The 18,182-nt window shown below is 30.2% G+C and overlaps 1 protein-coding gene across 1 annotated transcript in view; it reads right to left on the reverse strand.

Annotated features, from left to right (window-relative positions):
- Window positions 1-17,770, reverse strand: part of LOC129226650 (26S proteasome non-ATPase regulatory subunit 14-like) — a 36,627-nt gene extending 18,857 nt beyond the window's left edge. The window contains exons 1-5 of the mRNA XM_054861281.1: window positions 17,729-17,770; window positions 17,487-17,535; window positions 13,499-13,573; window positions 9,675-9,794; window positions 428-498 (exon numbers count right to left, since the gene is read on the reverse strand). Of these exons, the coding sequence (XP_054717256.1) occupies window positions 428-498; window positions 9,675-9,794; window positions 13,499-13,573; window positions 17,487-17,534 (314 nt within the window). The 5' untranslated portion in view covers window position 17,535; window positions 17,729-17,770. The remainder of the gene's footprint in view (window positions 1-427; window positions 499-9,674; window positions 9,795-13,498; window positions 13,574-17,486; window positions 17,536-17,728) is intronic.
- Between the last annotated feature and the right edge of the window lie 412 nt (window positions 17,771-18,182).

Consider the following 18,182-nt stretch of genomic DNA (forward strand, 5'->3'; position numbering starts at 1 on the left):
CAAAACGAAAATCCCCTAATGTTGCGGATCAAGTTGAATTGCCGAAGAATGAAGATGTATGATGGCGCAAAAATGTAATTTATGTTATTTTTTTAATTATTAACTTTCATTTAATCCGATGCTCGTATAAATTAGAAATTAGAATTCGCATACACGAAAATTAGCTTTAATTTTAATGTTTTAGGAGATTTTTAGGATAAAATAAAATTGTTTCTGTATATCGAAATTTCTATATATCGAATTTTTTTCCGGCAATTTGCTACTTCGATATATGGAGGTCCGACTGTAATATGTTCACAAAAATAGGTAGTGCAATAAAATCCTGGACTGGGCCCTGAATAGAAGACATTTGGCTGCCCATAAAACCTTTCTCATTTTGATATGCTAAGCAGCATCAAACAAGTTCTATAAGAAAGATAGAGCATACCTTCCTGTTTGTTTCAACATGTCCAACATTTTGGCTTGAAATACAGGATCCACTGCTTCTACACTGACGCCCTACAGGAATCAAATTGCACATTAAGATAATAATCAAACATTCACAAACGCAGGCTTATACATCAGTTAAAATTTAAGAATTTTAGTGGAAGGAGAGATTTACTTCCCCACTCTATGAGTGGAAGGGATAAATTCGTTTAGGATAGAAGGACAAAAAACTTTGCAAATATAAATTATTAATTTTATTTTTAAAGGAGCCTCGCATTAAAAGATGCAAAAAAGAAAAAAAAACAATCAAAAATAAGTGAATCACTGCAAAAGCAGCTGATGAAGTACTTGATAATTATTTCTTTCAAAGTTTTTTTTTTTTTTTAGCAATGAATTAAATTAAAAGAAAAAGTGGACACATGTGTAAAATAGTTTTTTAAAAATTTAAAAAATAAGAATAATTTCCAAAGATTAAAAAGAATACTCCCTTAACTAACATATACTATTCAGACAAAAATTAAATAAGCACAATTTCGTTTTTCTTTCAATAATGAAAACTTATAATCAAATTCAATTTCAAAATCATTCTTTATATATATATATATACTAGCAAAAATACCCGGCGTTGCCTGGGTCAGTAATAATTATGAGAAACAATCGTTACTTGCCCTTGTTTTCTGTTTTAAGCGAAAGAATTTAAAACAAACCTTTTTTGACGTGATTAAAAATCGAGCTTCTTCCTTACTCATTAAACTAAAATAGCAATAAGTATAAAAACAAAGTAGTATTGATTTAGAAACGAAAGCACGACATTTAAGCATATACAAATTTGAAGAATTACCGAAATATGAAATTAAACTTTACATGTTTAAAAAGATTTATCTGTTAGTACTTTTTTTTTTAAATCTAAAACCTTCTCTGTATGGCTATTGATGTACGAACTGTTTTAAAAACTGTAGCCGCCCGTGTTCCCCTTACACTTGCTTTAGTTATTTTGGGAAGTTTCAATTTTTGTGGGCACTTGGTGCGGTTTAAAATCTTACCAAATTTGCGAGAATCATTTTGGGACACTTTCGATAATACTCCCCCTCCTTACTAATTTTTATTATAGAAATATTGTCACAAGATGCTGAGATACTTTTGGTCAAAAAAAAATGAAAAAAAATAAAATAAAATAAAAAAAAATTTAAAAAAAAATAAATAAATAAAAAATAAAAAAATGGCGCTAAACGGTTTCATCCGAAATGTTTCCAAAAATAAGTAGAAAAATTTGGCGATTGTTTGAAATCGTGTAAAAAGAAAATTTAATGGAAGTTTTTGTGCGGTTTATGGATTTGCGTAATTTAGTTGTTGAATTATTTTGACACAGTATTTGTTTTTTTTAAAGTATCTTTGATTGGCGATATTTTGTTTACATGGTGAAAGCTGAGAAACATTATTACGTAGTCTTTGGGCTCAAAAACAGCGACAGTGGAAAAAACTGCCAAATGCATCAGCAACTGAAATCTTTCTGAAAAAATTCTGGCGATATTTCTGCTGGTTGGTTGGATATAGTGAGCAAGTGTCCAATCAGCATAAATAATAATAATAAACCATTAATTGCATAAGTTCCGTTTAAAAGTAAAATGATCAGCCAAATCCTTTCATTTTTAGCCAATCTTGTGGAAAAACGTTACTTTAAGATTTGACTTGAGAAAAGCCTCAAAAAGTCGGACGAAACTCAAAAATATTCAACAATACAACAATTCTTGGGAGTTGAGATGACACACTAAATAATGACTTGGGTTGATGAAAGCCTTCGAACAGGGAACAAAAAAGCTCATAACTCGTTTTTTATACAACTTAGAAACTTCGAACAGATGCTATCTTCAGCAGAAAAATTGGCGCTTTCGATGGACATATAATGTTAATATGTGCACGTTTTTTTCCACCCCCATATTGGGGCATTTATGCGAAAATTGGGCCTAAAATTGGAATAAAAAGGGAACTATCAATCGGATTTTTTTCGAACTGGTCTATAAACCTTCCCAGTACCAAACTGAACAAACGGTGAAAGTTTCAGTCAAATCTGCCGGGTAGTTTCTGAGATCTTAGGGAACAAATTTACCAAACTCCATTTTTATATATATAGATACGCATGTTACAGTAAAATAAAATTTCAAGGATCATTTCTTGATATTAATATATTATACAGGATGGCGACAGGAACTGTGAAAAAAAGTTCCCTGACTTTTCCCTGATTTCCCTGATTAAGTTCACCAAATTTCCCTGATTTACGTTACCAATGATAATGGTTTTCTTTCTTTGCTCTACTTGAAATCCATTGTATGTTTGTATTAAATGCAGTATTTTAAACGTTTTAAGTTGTGTAAAGTTGTTGAACTAAAGATATATTTTAAAAAGATGCTACTTTTTTAATAAAATGGTTAAAAAAAAACATATCAAGTCAATTTTTTTAGGGAAAAAAAGCCTACAAAACAGCATATACAATTTTTCTACATGGAAAGATTATAGAAAATTATAAAAAAAAAATACTTTCCTTCCAGAAACCACTTAGCATAAGAATTTTAAGAAACTATTAAAATTACTCTTAAAAACATATGTGTATTTATGATAGAACTAAAAAGTAATCGAAATTATTTTGAACTAATTTTTCAAACAGTATAATAATTGTTGCAAGAATAACAAGTAATAGTGAAAGAAGAGAAGCAATGTAGTTATTCTTATATAACTAATTGACATATTTATGCAAAACAGATGAAACCATGATTTGACATCCATTCATAGGGAGTTTTTCTCTAATCAAGAACATAGGTTTTAATGAATGAATACAGCATTTTAACAAAAAAAAAAAAAAAAATTTACTTAAGTACACAAGTTAACTCTATTTAAAATTATTTCAGTATGTAACGAAAAAAAATCTTAGATTGCTTTTGTAACAAACAACTTTGAAATGCAAGAAAAAAAAAAGCAATTAGTTAATTTCAAAACATATAAAAGAATACAACTTGGTTATAAAATTAAAGAATCACTTAAGTCTGAAGAAAAGAAAACCTTTATAATCTGCGGTGACAACAAATAGTATAACGGCAAAAACAAAAGTTTTTTATTGAAAGTTTAATTTTAGCAATTAAATTTAAAACGCGAGGAAGTAATAACTTTTAAGCTTTTCTAGTATTAATTCGAAAATCAAAGATTTCTTCTTGAAATCGTGATTACAGTATGCTAATTACTTCGAGACAACGGAATAAAGGGAAAGGAGCTAAGGCATTAATGAAGGCTTCCTCTTTGCCTGTATGGTTGTTTATTTTACATAGCATTGGAAGCGTAAAAGGAAATTTCAAGCTAGGTAAAATAAAAAAACCTAACAGACACAGAAGCAATCTTAGGAAGTTCATCCTGTGGTTAATAAGTAAGATTCAATACTTTGACGTTGAGGAAAAAAGATGCACAAATATGCGGCAGCGTTTAATCGCACCTCATTAATTTTACTTTTTTTTTAAAAAACAGATAATTGGCGGAAAATGCGTAGGGAATTAGGGTACTTAATTTCGTAAAGCAAAAAAAAAATTTTTTTTTTCTTCATAAAATCAATTTTCCCTGATATTTTGTTATTTTTTCAAATTTCCCTGATATTTCCTTGACTTTTCCCTGATTAATAAAGTTCCCTGACTTTTCCCTGATTTCCCTGATCTGTCGCCACCCTGTTATAGTCAATAATATTGATAGAGAACAAAACAGTAATGCAGAGCAGAAACATTACTACCACACCATACTGACCAATGATCAAGAGTTCACTCATAGACATATTTGTAATTATATATCAAGAAAACTTGACTTGTTTCAGTGTTCTCTCAAATCTTTTTCTGCTGTATTTTTTAATACAATGCTTCAAATCGGCAGAGGATAGAAAGAATAAACTAAACTTAAATCAATATCAGTTATCAAAATGACCTGTCAAATGAGAGTAAAGGGTAGTCATCTTACTCAGACATGGACTGAAAGTTTATTAAAAGAATGATATGTATGAGTGGATGTGTGAAAAAATTGAGAATAAACCAGGGTTGGCCGGATTGGACCCAATTGGGTTGGACCCAATGGGTTTTTTTTGAAAAAATCCATTTAAAAAAACCCATTATTTAGCCCACTTTTGGGTTTTTTAAAATTTTCTGAGAACTTTTTTTTTAAAAAATAATTAATTTAAATACTTTTACAATTTAAACTTCTTTTTTATTTCTTCTTCACAATAGGCAATGGGACATAAAAAATGAATTTTGAACTTTAATAGTATTTCTTAACTCTTAAGGGCATTAAAAAATGCTTCAAAGATTTTAAATAAATATATTTAACTTTTTTCCTTCAACTGTTCAATAAGGTACTCAAATTATCTTGACTAAGTCCTGTCACGTCAGATTTTCTCAATATTTGCAGATTGTACAAAGGATACTTACTACTTTAGCTAAAAGGCTTTCATGTGAATTATTTTCTGCAAACCAACAAGTCACAAAACCTCGAATAAACAAGGTATATTTTTTAGAAATTAACAGGTTTTACAAATGGTCGGACAGAAAACGGAATAGGATGTACAGTATTTTCATTATCTTACGAAAAAGTTTAATATTTCTTACTCCGTACACAGAAATAGAAAAACAGGCAACATAAAGTTCAAAGAAATGTCTTGATTAAGCTGGAATTCAGTAAAAAGGGATTTAAACTACTTGAGGTTCTACAGTAGTTTTGCATAACAAAATGAAATACAATAAAGTAAAATACAAAAAAAAAATGTCGAAATTAAAAACGAACAAATAAACAATAGATTTTATCACTCAAGAAGTAACTTTGCCTTAACTATTAGTAATCATGGAAACTAAAAAAATCTGAAACTTCACCATTCTTGAATTTTGTTGTCTTTTATACCTTTCTTCAGAAAATGCTGAATTTTCCAGCTTTTTTTATCAAGACAATTTTTGTGCTTTGTCCATATACTTATGCTACAATATGCTACGAGTACCCCACCTTTCCCCTAAAAAAAGACAAAAAAAACCACATTTCTTTTAAAAAAACCCAGCTTTAGTTGGGTTTTTTTTGGGTTTTATTTAAAAAAAACCCAAAAAACCCTGGGTCCATGGGCTTTTTTTAAAAAAACCCGGGTTTTTGCCAACCCTGATAATATTGATAGAGAACAAATCAGTAATGCAGAGTAGAAACATTACTACCACACCACACTGACCAATGATCAAGAGTTCACTCATAGACATATTTGTAATTATATATCAAGAAAACTTGACTTGTTTCAGTGTTCTTTCAAATCTTTTTCTGCTGTATTCCATTTTTTTTAATACAACGCTTCAAATCGGCAGAGGATAGAAAGAATAAACTAAACTTAAATCAATATCAGTTATCAAAGTGACCTGTCAAATGAGAGTAAAGGGTAGTCATCTTACTCAGACACGGACTGAAAATTTATTAAAAGAATGATATGTATGAGTGGATATGTGAAAAATTTGAGAATAAAGGTTAAAAGACCTTTTACAGGGTTCATACTCTATTTGGATGAAAAAATTCCATGACTTTTCCAAGACTTTAAAAAAAATTTCATGACCTTGTTATACAAAGAGAATAGTACTATTTAATGTCCAACTTGCCAAATTTTTCGGAAATGGGCATTAGAAAAACTTTTACGTGAGTGCTACTACCTCATTGGAGCACTTACTTGTGACTGAAAAAAACATCAGTGCATACTGCTGAAAGTAATAAATTATTCTCATTTGTCTTCATCACATAAATTCAAGTAAAATAAAAATATAGTGAATGCAACACAACTGATGTTTAAATGTCTAATAAATATTTAATAAATAGGGCAGAATAGTAATGAATGGGACAAAAATTGAATGAGTCATCACTAAGTTTAAAATAATAAATTTACTTCATAAAAACATTGCCCTTTCATGTCAATGGTGCATCTAATTACCCATGTAACTGGACAGCATATTCATTCATTAAAAGTAAAGTCGCTTTTTTCAGTTAATTCATTTTTCCAAATCGGATATTCCAGCTGGCCAAAAGGATCGGTTTTGCAAGGTGTACGGTGGGAACTACTGTTTTAGAATATTAGAATTCCCTTATTTCTATATTCTATTGCCTTACTAAAGTCTTCATTTTAAAGCTTTCAACATATTAAGATAAACTCTGATAAATTTCATAATGAACTTTTTACGAGTAGTTGAAATGAACTCAAATGCAATTGAATTACACTTTTTGAGCGGGCGTGGCAAAATCAAGAAGAACGTGCAAGTCCACTACTACAGAATATAAAATATAAGAAGCACTGAAAATAATGGTTCATTCAAAAATAGCGACGCCCAAGTAATACAATCACATTACAAAAAAAGGCGAGCAGCTGTTTCAGAAGCGGATGAAATAGGATTCCAAAACTCGGATTTGTTTTTCAGATTGTTCAATTTATATGCAATATTACTAAATCATTCATTATTTTTAGCGCTCTTTTAGCTATTGTTGCTTTCTTACTACCCAAGACATTTTTTCCATGACTTTTAATGAAAATGTTAATTTTCCATGACTTTTCCAGGTCTGAAATTTGTTTATCTTTTTTCCATGACTTTCCAGGATTTCCATGACCCGTACGAACCCTGCTTTTACTTAGAGGCAGAGTGGGCCTGGGCCGAAAAAACCGGCCCAGGTTTTTTTGGGCAGACCCACATGGAAAAACTCAACAAAGTGGTTTTTTTAAAAGAATTTACAGCATATTGAGAAGATTTGCTTCAGAAGAGGGCTCGAAAATATCATGATATTTTCGAAAAAGTTAAAAATATCCGATATTTTGATATATATATATAGGATATTTTGATATACATCCGATATTTTCAATTAGCGCAAATTTAAACCTCTAAGTAGTAACTGGAACCTTCTAATTAGCGTTGTTTATTTTCTTATACTACTATTATAACCTAAAGACTTAAAAGTAATGTTTCTTTCACTATTTGTATGTACTTCAAATAGTATTTATATATGTAAGATATTTACAATAATTTGGGAAATGTGATAGTTTAATGTTTTAAAATTAAAATGTAGTATACTGATACTGGCTGTTATATTAGGTATTGACCTGTTATATTAGGTATTGACCTTTATACACATGTGCTCTGTAAAATTTGATTAATTTTAATATTTCTTATTTGTATTCTATTTTATTTTAAATTAATTTTGATTGTTATTTGTATTCTATTTTATATTATATTTAATTTTGATTGAGTTACTTAGGTATTAGCTGCTTTACTCATTTTTCGTTTGTTAGCTGCTCTTTAAAAAATAAATAATTGCAGTGTACAGCCATAAGACATTTTCTATTTTTCTGACCAACTTGTAATTTTTATAACTAGACATTTTAAATTCATATATTAAAGTTATAAAATTTTAAATAATTTCATTCTGTCCAACAAAATTTAAAAGAAGTTTTAGATTTTTTAATTAATATTAATGATATATTGATAAATCATATAAATATAGGACATTACTTTTTGTTATTTTTTAAAAACAAATTAATAGCATTAATATAATTTCAACATAATTTTATATTGTAAATAGTAATGTGGATCGGGTAAATACCCAGTGGGTAGGTAAATATTGTTTTTGGGTATTTACCCAAGGCCTGGGTAAATACCCAAAAATTGGGTATTTTACAGAAAAATGCAAAAAGTGAATAGGATTTTTTTTTAAATCGAAAAATATAAAATAATTTGTAAAACTGATACATACATATGTATTACACAGTTTATAATATTTTTTATTGAAAGACTTGATGAAATTATGAAAGAAACATATCGTGAACCAAAGAATCTCTCTTTTCAATGTCATAATTGGAGAAGTATAAGCAATTCAATGATGAACTTCAGAATTTCAAAATCACAAACTAGGTTAGTCATATTTAAAATAAAAAGAAGGAAGCACGGGGGATGTTTGGAAGAACAAACTGAGAAGTTATTAAGACTATGATGTTATTTATTTATTTTATTGCTGTTTAAGTGATAACGTGGCAAATATAGATACAGTTTACACATTCATAAGCAAAAAAAAAAAAATCAAAATATTGTTTTCTGTTCCCTTGCTCATTTGCATTTGTTCAAGGGTACTTTATGATGAAAATTTATTCAAACTATTTTTAATACACGCAATTAGTGATGTAGAGTGGGAAGGTAAATATATTTTGGGGCATTTATCTGAGGGCAGGGTAAACCCCCTAGTAATTGCGCATTTTGCAAAAAAAAATTAGCTGGTATCAAAAGGTGATGATTTTCTTTTTAAAAAACGTAAACCGTAAAACATCTTCGAACACATTTTACTGAAAAAGGAATGATCAAGTATTTTTATGCTAACATTTATGTTGTACTGCATTTACTATTAGCATTAAATTGTTTAGTATTAAATTTAGTTCTTTAAATTAAAACATTAAAACAGCTGTAATGTCTCTATATTTTCTTACACTCAATACCTATGCTTGAAATACAATAAAAAGAGAAAGTCGAAATATCAAAATGAACTAAGCGAACTAAGGAGTCTGCAGAAAATCTGCAGAATACGCCTGAACACTTGAACTAAGTTTGGAGAAAAATTCTGCAAAAGATACAGGTAAATAAATTGTAATAAAAAAATTGAGCGACATTCTTTATATTTTGATGTCATGCAGGGACATATTATTGGGTTATAAAAGACTAGGATTTAAAAAAATTGATGTTTGCATTTTTTTTTTTTGTAACCAGTTAAGCTTTTTACTTTTTGTAGAATGGATTTTCATATGTGAAATTTGGCTATCAACATTGATTAGGCATATCCAACACATTTAATGTGAATATCATATTAGATTGCTAAGTTGTTTCACATAATAATTCTTTAAATATGTGATCAAAATACAATTTTTGGGCAAAAATTTATTGTTTTGTATATGGTTGGTTTTATATATATATATAGTGGAATACACACAGAAAAGTATTTTAGCTGAATATAATTTTTTTAAATAAATACCCAGGTAAATACCCAATTTGGGTATTTACCCTAGTATATATCCTGGGTATTTACCACCAAAAATTAAAACCTCGGGTATTTTACATCACTAATTATAGATATCACAGTTCAAAAAATAAATATAAAAAAATATCAAAATATATCATAGTCTTGATATGTTCAAAATGGAGAGACAATAAACAACTTGATTGTGTAAAATCTTAACTCACCGTTCCAGACTGGGGCATGGCAAAGACGTCGATGACCCTGACTGTGTAGTCGTCGACAAACTCTCCCAGCATCAGTCCCATGACTTCCATGGGCACACCAGCCCTACCGTGCTTCAGCATCTAGCGCAACAAAACATTTCACTTGAGTTACAAACGATGGGTCGAAGAAAAATGGTCAGTGCATAAAAATGAGGTTAGCACATGTTAGCCAAAGGTGGAAGAAACCACTTAAAATCGTCCCGGTACCTTAACTTATGGCCAAAGCAGCAAAAAAAAAATGTGAGCTTAATTTATCAAAGGGTTACAAAACTTTTACAGTATACTCCCGATTATCCGTGTGCGGATTATCCAGTTTGCAGATTATCCGTGCATCATTTCGGAATCACACTTTTCCAAAGCTTGGATGATGTGATCGATAATATCGATGACATCATCGAGGAAGTTAAAGAAATCGAAGGTTTCGAATCCGTTGACGCCGAAAATGTCGAAGAGTGGTTTAAAAGCGACGAACGTGAATCAGGACTTCAATGTCTGACTGACGAAAATATCACTGAACTTGTTACCGAATCAAACACAAGCGATGATACCGAAGACGAAGATGAAAATACAATTTCACATTCTACTGCTCTACAATCTGTGGAACATTTATTGGATTACATGAGTGAAAGAAGTTACGATTACGGAGAAATAACTGCCGTAAGAAAAATTCGTACGGACATACGCAACCATTTAAACAAACAAAGAAAACAAAAATGTATCACCGATTTTTTTTTAAGCAATAAATTTCGAAGAAAAGTTCCTGGTTTGTGTGAGTATATACATAGTTTTTTCTAATTTCCCCTTAAATAGTTACCCTGCATATTCCTTAAATGATTTTTCGGATTGTCCGTGTTTTTCGATTATCAGCGCTAAGCCGTCCGGTGATTAGCACGGATAATCGGGAGTATACTGTACTTTAATGTAACAATATGCAACTACAGTAACCCCTCGATATATTGCGCTTCTCGGGTGACAACAAAAAAGCATGATATATCTAAAAAAGCGATATAACCGAGGTCATAAAAAGTAGCAATTCAATTAACGTAACAATTAATGACATGTTCAACTACAAAAATATTCGATTCTTATCATACATGCACGATTTTCTGAATAAAAACACAACAAAATTTATCGATCAATTTTACTCTTAAACTGAAAAAAAAAAAAAAATTTAAACATTTTTATTGCTTTATGGTAAAATACAAATTGAAAGTTGCAAACTTAAACTGCAGCAAACTAAGTTTATGGAAAATTTGCCTGCTTTGTTCATTCATTACTAAAAGAAGAAAATACTTTTGTTAAGAAATATAATCTTTTTTTCTAAGGTGCCAAAAATAAAGCAGCATATTTTTTAAGTATAATTTCTCGGGAGACAAAGGAAAAACGCGATATATCCAAATGAGCGATATAACGAAGCACGATTTAACAAGGGGTTACTGTATTTCTTTTCTCTTTAGCTTGGAATATCCAATGCATCACTGAAACAGGGATCTGGATTTTAAGTTAATAATGCTCTTTTTGTACATGCTTCCTTTGTAAATACTATGAATGCAGAAAAGAGAAGTGAAAACAACCAGGGCCTGATTACTGAATAGGCCAACAAGGCCGAGGCGTGGGCCCTTGACATTATTTCAATGAAATAATGTCAAGTCTATGAATGACAGACAATATAATTGAAAATCTTTAATGAATCAAATCGTCAAAATTGCTTAAAATCCAGCTTTATTGAATTAGTCACTTTATGAAATCAAAACTGTTTAGAACAAATCTGATTAATATAAGCATCGGCAACTGTATTTTAAAATTTCCCACTCTTTGGTTGTTTTTTTTTTATTTTTAACCAGATATTTTTAATCCCCCAACACACAAACGAAGGGGGGTTATAAGTTAGACGTGTCTGTGTATCTATATATCTGTCTGTGGCACTCTAGCGTCTAAACGGATGGACTGATTCTGAAGGAAAAAAGTTTGTTCGAAAGGAGAGTTGATCGAGAATGTTCTTAGCTAGGTTGCATCTTTGGATGACATTCACTAACGAAGACATTAATTTAAAACTTCTAAAAGGTTTTTCATAATTTTTGCAGTGAAAACATAGTTAAAATTATTTTAATTTAACACCAAAATAAAGAGAGATTTTTTCCACGTCTGACAGAATATGTTTGGAACTTCCATGTTTCACAGAATTCGAAGTATAACGTTTTTTTTAAACAGTTTTAATAAGAGCTAAGCCTTTATTCACACGATTGATCACCGAATTCATTGTTGGCCGACAAGGAAATAAAACGGAATAATTTAAAATTTTTACCTGCTGCCAGTTTCTATTTGTTAACAAATAAAATACTTGCCATTGATTTTTAATAGTATAAGGCTTTTAAAAGGATTTTCAATTTTCCTTCTTGATTCTACAGTTGCGACTCAGCAGTCTTGCATAATATAGACGAACGCACAAACGGCATTTGCAGAAAATTTTTGGCTCTGCAGAAATTCTTTTTCAAACTGCTAACGTTAATTTAAAAACAAAAATTTAAGGGATTTTTTAAGGAAATCCCAGAGTTTTTCTGTTAAAGCCTTTTTCCAAAAGCCTTTTAAAGCACATGTGTAAAAAAATAATGGTTTTGGCAGTTTTCTTCAGTTGGTGAAAAATAAGCAAACTATATGTTATTGTAAAAAAAAAAAAATTAAATGATTTAAAACACTTTTTTTGTCTCTTTCATATTTGAATATAAATTTAATTTCTTATTCAAGGGTGAGTTAGGCAAAATAATTATTTGCAGAAAATTTTCCAATTTGGTTTTGTGTTCGCAGAAAGCTTTTCATTTTATCTATGTCTGCGACTCAGTCTAAGGTTCAGGGTTGGCAAGTTTTTGCCGATGGCGGAAAAAACCATGGAAAAAACCACGGTTTTTACCGCCCGGCAAAAATAGGTTTTTGCCAAAGTGGCAAAAATAGATTTTGTGTTAACAACTTACGGACAGTTTTTTTTTCTTTTATATAAAAGAAAAAGCATGAAAAGATTTTAATAAAAGGCTTTGCCATTTTTCTGTAGAGTGAGCAAGTATCACTAAAAAGTAGAGTGAATACAGAATGCACATATGGATCAGCTTTTTTTTCTCTTCTTTTTAAATTCTTCTCTTGGCTATCCATTTTCCCAGTATGTGAGAAAAAATGCATTATTTCTTTAGCGCGGAAAAGTTAATATTTTTCTATATCCAAGTAAATATTCTGTTATCAATTAAATAGCTTAAAAATCTTAGTGGGATCCAAAAAAAAAAAAGTGATTAATTGAATATATATATATATATATATATATATATATATATATATATATATATATATAATTAGAGTTCAATCTTTTCATTAATTTACTAAGCTTCAGTAAACATTCTTTGTTTCAGCATTGAAGGAATCGGCTCATTCTGAAAAAATTGTTTTAGCAAACATTTAAAATCTTAAGTTTTGCAATCCCAACATTTGTTTTTTATTTGTTTTTCACCTTATAAATTAGAAGTAACATGGAGAGACATAACTAAAATATTAAAGTGCATTATTTATATTGTCCCTATTTCTTGATTAACACTATAATGCTACTTTATTTGCAATCAGGTTTGTGCCATTTTTTCCATTTTTGCCGGTTTTTTCCATTTTTGCCATGGTTTTTTCCATTGTCCCGGCAAAAATACCTTTTTGCCGGCAAAAAACCCCGACCCTGCTAAGGTTTCTAAAATTTTCCGTTTTATCGTTGCTTGTACCAGGAATTTGACTAAAAACCAAATCCCAGAACATACCTTCAAGAGGGCCAAGGAGGATATGTAGACTTGCTCCGCAGTATCCACCACTGCTCCATCTGTTGGAGGCGGAGCCTGCAAATCATTAACAACAATGAGTTTCACAAAATAAAATCCAATCAAAGATGCATCGAGCTGTCAATATTGGAAACCAGAACAAAACAGGGTTCGTAATTTTTTTTTTTAACACTAGAAAGACGACGTTTTCCGTATACCTAGAAAGACTAGCAGCGGTCATTTTGACCGCTGTACTTAAAATTGTGAAAATGATTTATTTTCGGGATTTTCAATCATAGAAAAGATTTGTTTTGATGCATCATATATTCATTTAACAATTTAATCATAATATAACCTGTAAATTAGTCTGAGACAGCTTTTTTTTAAATTTAATTTTATGTTCTATCATCTAAAAAGCATATATACAGTAAGTAAATGATACTGTGGAAGATTAAATTTGTACAAAATAGAGGACATTTTCTAAGCATGTAGTCACTAACAAGTATTTTCAACTATTCATGTGATTCATTTCTTAAATGCATAAATATCGTAATATACAAACATTACTCTTCTTTACAATATTTACAAATAATCATCTTTATCACTTTCCATGGACATGAGCCGCATTTTTTTTTTTTTTTTTTTTTTTTTTGCAATCAGAATAAACAGTCATAGTTTTATTTACGCATTATTTCCTTTGACATCGTTTTTGTTTTTTCTCTCAGGTATAAACTTTATCATCATCTTTTTGTGCAATGCTAGGTTTCGAAAAATTATCGCAATCAACTGTTGAAAGTATATTATTTTCATCGCTAGGAATGTATTCCTCCTCAGATAATTCAGACTACGCATCCAAACTAGAATCAATTTCAGGCAAATCCTGCAACAGTTGCAGGAATTCATTTTCTGATAAGTTTTGCTTTCCAACGGTCCTTCGCGACATCATAAAGAGAATAATTAAGATGGCCTTCCAAGAACATCGAAGGAAACAAATGTATATGTTTGAAACACATGTTATTTGTCAAACACATGTTTTAGTGCTCAAAAAATTCCAGCACAAGTTCTTAGAATCCATCTGTTATAAATTAATCCCTTTTCAAAACTGAAAGGATATTATGTGTCCGGTCCCATGCTTTTCAAAGTCACCTTTCTCAACTTTGACCCTGCTAGCAGAAAAAAAAAGAAGCACGTGACCAACAGGTGTTTCTCATTTTCCTAACCGTTCAAAGAACTGCACCTGACCAGCAGATGCTACTCAAACCCACTAATTACAAAAGAATGCTATTCACTCTGACAACTAAAAAAAATCCATAGTGCACATATCTGATAAGAGAAAAGTGAACAAAACCGGAAGCATAAATTACAGCGGTCAAAATTACCGCCGTCAGTCTTTCTAGATATAAACACCTATAGCGACTGTAATAATGGGCCTAAAGAAATAAAATTTACTTTTGTGAGATCTTAATAAATAGTTAGGAAAAGTCAATAAAGGGAAACGAGTTTGAAAATAAAACGCAGCAAATATGAGCGTTTGAAAATCGTTTGCGGTCAAAATGACCGCCTCCGTCTTTCTAGTGTTAAATAAAAAAAGTTGGAATTTTTTTATTTAAATCCGATTTTTTAAATTTTTTTAAATGATCAAAAATTAGTAGATATTAATTACTTTACCAACTTATAAACATAATATATTTCATACAATAGATGAATCCACTCAGCCGACTTTTGAAATTAAGTTCTCTAACTATTTAATAAATTTTTAAAATTTATAAATATGTTATAATGTTTACGTAAGATGTGATTTTGTTTTATGCTTTGCTTAAATATAAGGTTTCCATCATTGTGACAAATTTTTAGTGCAAAATAATCTGTTGAACAATTATTTTTCTTAATTAGTATATTAGTCTTAATTATATTAGTTAGTTTTTCTTAATTATATTAGTGTTATTAATTATATTAGTGGTCTTAATTATATTAGACCCAAAGACTGGCGATACATTGCCAAGTGTCCGCCAAATTATAACACCACTTGAGTTTACATCGAAATTAACAATGATTTCCTCCCTAAAAGGGGCAAAAGACCCCCTTAGGAACATCCGAATGCAACCAAAAGGGAAGGTGCACAACTAGAACCCACTAGGAGTCTACATACCAAAATTCCACTTTCTAGGACATACTATTATTAAGTCATGTGACATACATACGCACAAACATACATACATACATCACGAGAAATCTCATCATAATTAACTCGGAAATAGCCATAATGGATATTTCGTGTGTCTATACGTTCTTAGGCTCTTGTGTTTGAGTCGGAAAAAAACAAACATTCATTCGAGGGTGAGCAAAATGGAAATTAAGCTTGATGTTTGAGTGAAATTTTTTTCATGAATACAATACTTCCTTTTTTGTAAAAGGAAGTCAAAAGTGCCTTCTTAAACATGCCCTTGAGAAACACCAATTTTCATTTTGTTCTTTTCATAAGTATACACCGAGTATCCTTTGCTGTCCTCGGAAAACGTTCAAATAATAGGCTTGTACTTAAAAAACAATTCTCAAAAAGCCTTCCGAAAAAAAAACAATAAAAAAACTCTGAAAAAGAAGTTCTTTAAAAAAAATGGTTAATTCATACTGAGATTTGTTTTGTTTAATAGTTGCTCAATTTTTAGGCAGATCCTGTTTGCTTAAATTTTCTACTGGCTTATGCTCTCAACATTTTGTATTATATCATAAAAATATATAATTCGAGAGACATGATGGTAAAAAGGATTAAAATGTGAAACCTGTAATGCTGTTGCAGTAAAGCTAGTAAACAAATGCTTTCGATAAACAGTTCATCGTTAAATTATCATTAATTTGAAACAAAAGTTTGAAGCTTTAATGTCGAATTCTTTTTACGAAATGAAATCTTAAAACAAAAACCAAAAGAAGTGATTAAGCACTAAATAATAAAAAAGTTGATTCAGATTTAAGAAATTCAAAGAATCTTTAACAGGACACTCAAATAAGGCACTTTTATGTTTTAAGAAGAACCGCCGACACACATGTGATGAATTTCGAACTTATTGGAATAGTAGTATAGACCTCCTTGTCCATATAATAGTTTTTAAAACTAAATTCCTGCTGAAATTTAATTACGCATTATTTAAAAAATTTTGTTTATGGCAAAAATTTTACAAAAAAATTATTTTTAAAATTAAAAATAAATAAAAGGTATGATTAATCAAGTTGGAATTAAAACAAATTATACCAATCTATTATAGTTCTAGTCCGCCAAACTTAAAAAATTTTTAAAAGCAAATAAAACAAATGTGCCTTAACACTGCAGACACGTGTTTCTGCATTACCAGGAACGTCTTTTTCAGCGCATAAAATGTGAGCTAAAGAATGTAAAGACATTCGACAGAAGAATCCGACTTTTGTTCGATGCCTTTAAATCCACGAGCTCCCATTTTGTGCATTGAAAAAGGAATTCCTTGTAATGCCAAAACATGTGTCTGCATTGTGCTTTTAACAGTGTTTTATTTCCATTTATTTTTTAAGCAAAGGTATTTTTATATTTTTTCTTATAACTAATTTTTGTTTGTAGCAAAAATCCATTTTTAATATAAAAATTCCATATTTTCTACACTTACTTTTTTGCACAATTTTTAATAAATAAGTTTTATCAACTTTGGGGACATTAAAACAAAGATTAATTCCATTGAAGCATTACAGACTTCATTATTTTCAAAATGTAAATTTGACTTGTAAATGATTGCAGAAAATTATATATGCTTGCGGTTTTTATAAATTTTAATATCTGTCTTGGACAATATTTAATTTTTTGCAAATACTCGGTATTGGCCGAGTATCTGATCAAAATTGGGCCGAGTACCGAGTAGTTACCGAGTACTCGGTACATCTCTAGTAATTACTTAGATAAATAAAGAAGGAAAGTTCAACGTTTCAATTTCAAAATCGTGCAAAAAATTATACTTAAATAATAACTTACTTGTCCGAGACCAGCTAAACCACCGCCAAGTCTTAAAAGTCGGTCCATTCTATCAAAATAAAAGTAGTGTTAGACATCGTACATTCGAATACAAGTCATTTTCTTTCAACTTGAAAAAAATAAAACAAAACAAGTGAAAACTGATAGAAAACTGATTAACTTTTTCACTGAGAATTAATGAATAAAAATGTCACTTAAATAAACTGTTATACAAAGAAACAACAAAGATTTTTTGTACTAACACAATGAATTCGTGTAAACAGAGAAATTGAAAATGAAATTGCAAATTTTAGAATTCAGTTACAGTTACAGCTAAGAAATCCTGACAGTTATGCTTTCGTTCGACGAGCACGACCGGTAGCGACCGGTTCGTTAATCATGTGACAGCTAATGATCACATGCTCCAATCAACCAATCAACTGCTTAGAATGGTAACCGATTCGGTAACCGGTTGATCATAGAACGCTGCGGTTTGTAACCGGTTCGACCGGTGAGGTTCGTCGAACGCAACCTAAATTTAAAAAAAAAATTAATTTGAATTTTGACATCTTGAATTCAAATTATGTTTTTCGCAATCACGTGTGTGTGCATGTAGGCATGTGTGTTTGTGTGTGTGGGGGGAGGGGGTGTTTGTGTGTACGGGGTATGTGTGTTTGTGTCTGTGTGCTGGCATAAGTGTGGGGGGGGGTTGTATAT

This window comes from Uloborus diversus, chromosome 7 (assembly GCF_026930045.1).
Source record: "Uloborus diversus isolate 005 chromosome 7, Udiv.v.3.1, whole genome shotgun sequence".
Lineage (NCBI taxonomy): Eukaryota > Metazoa > Arthropoda > Arachnida > Araneae > Uloboridae > Uloborus > Uloborus diversus.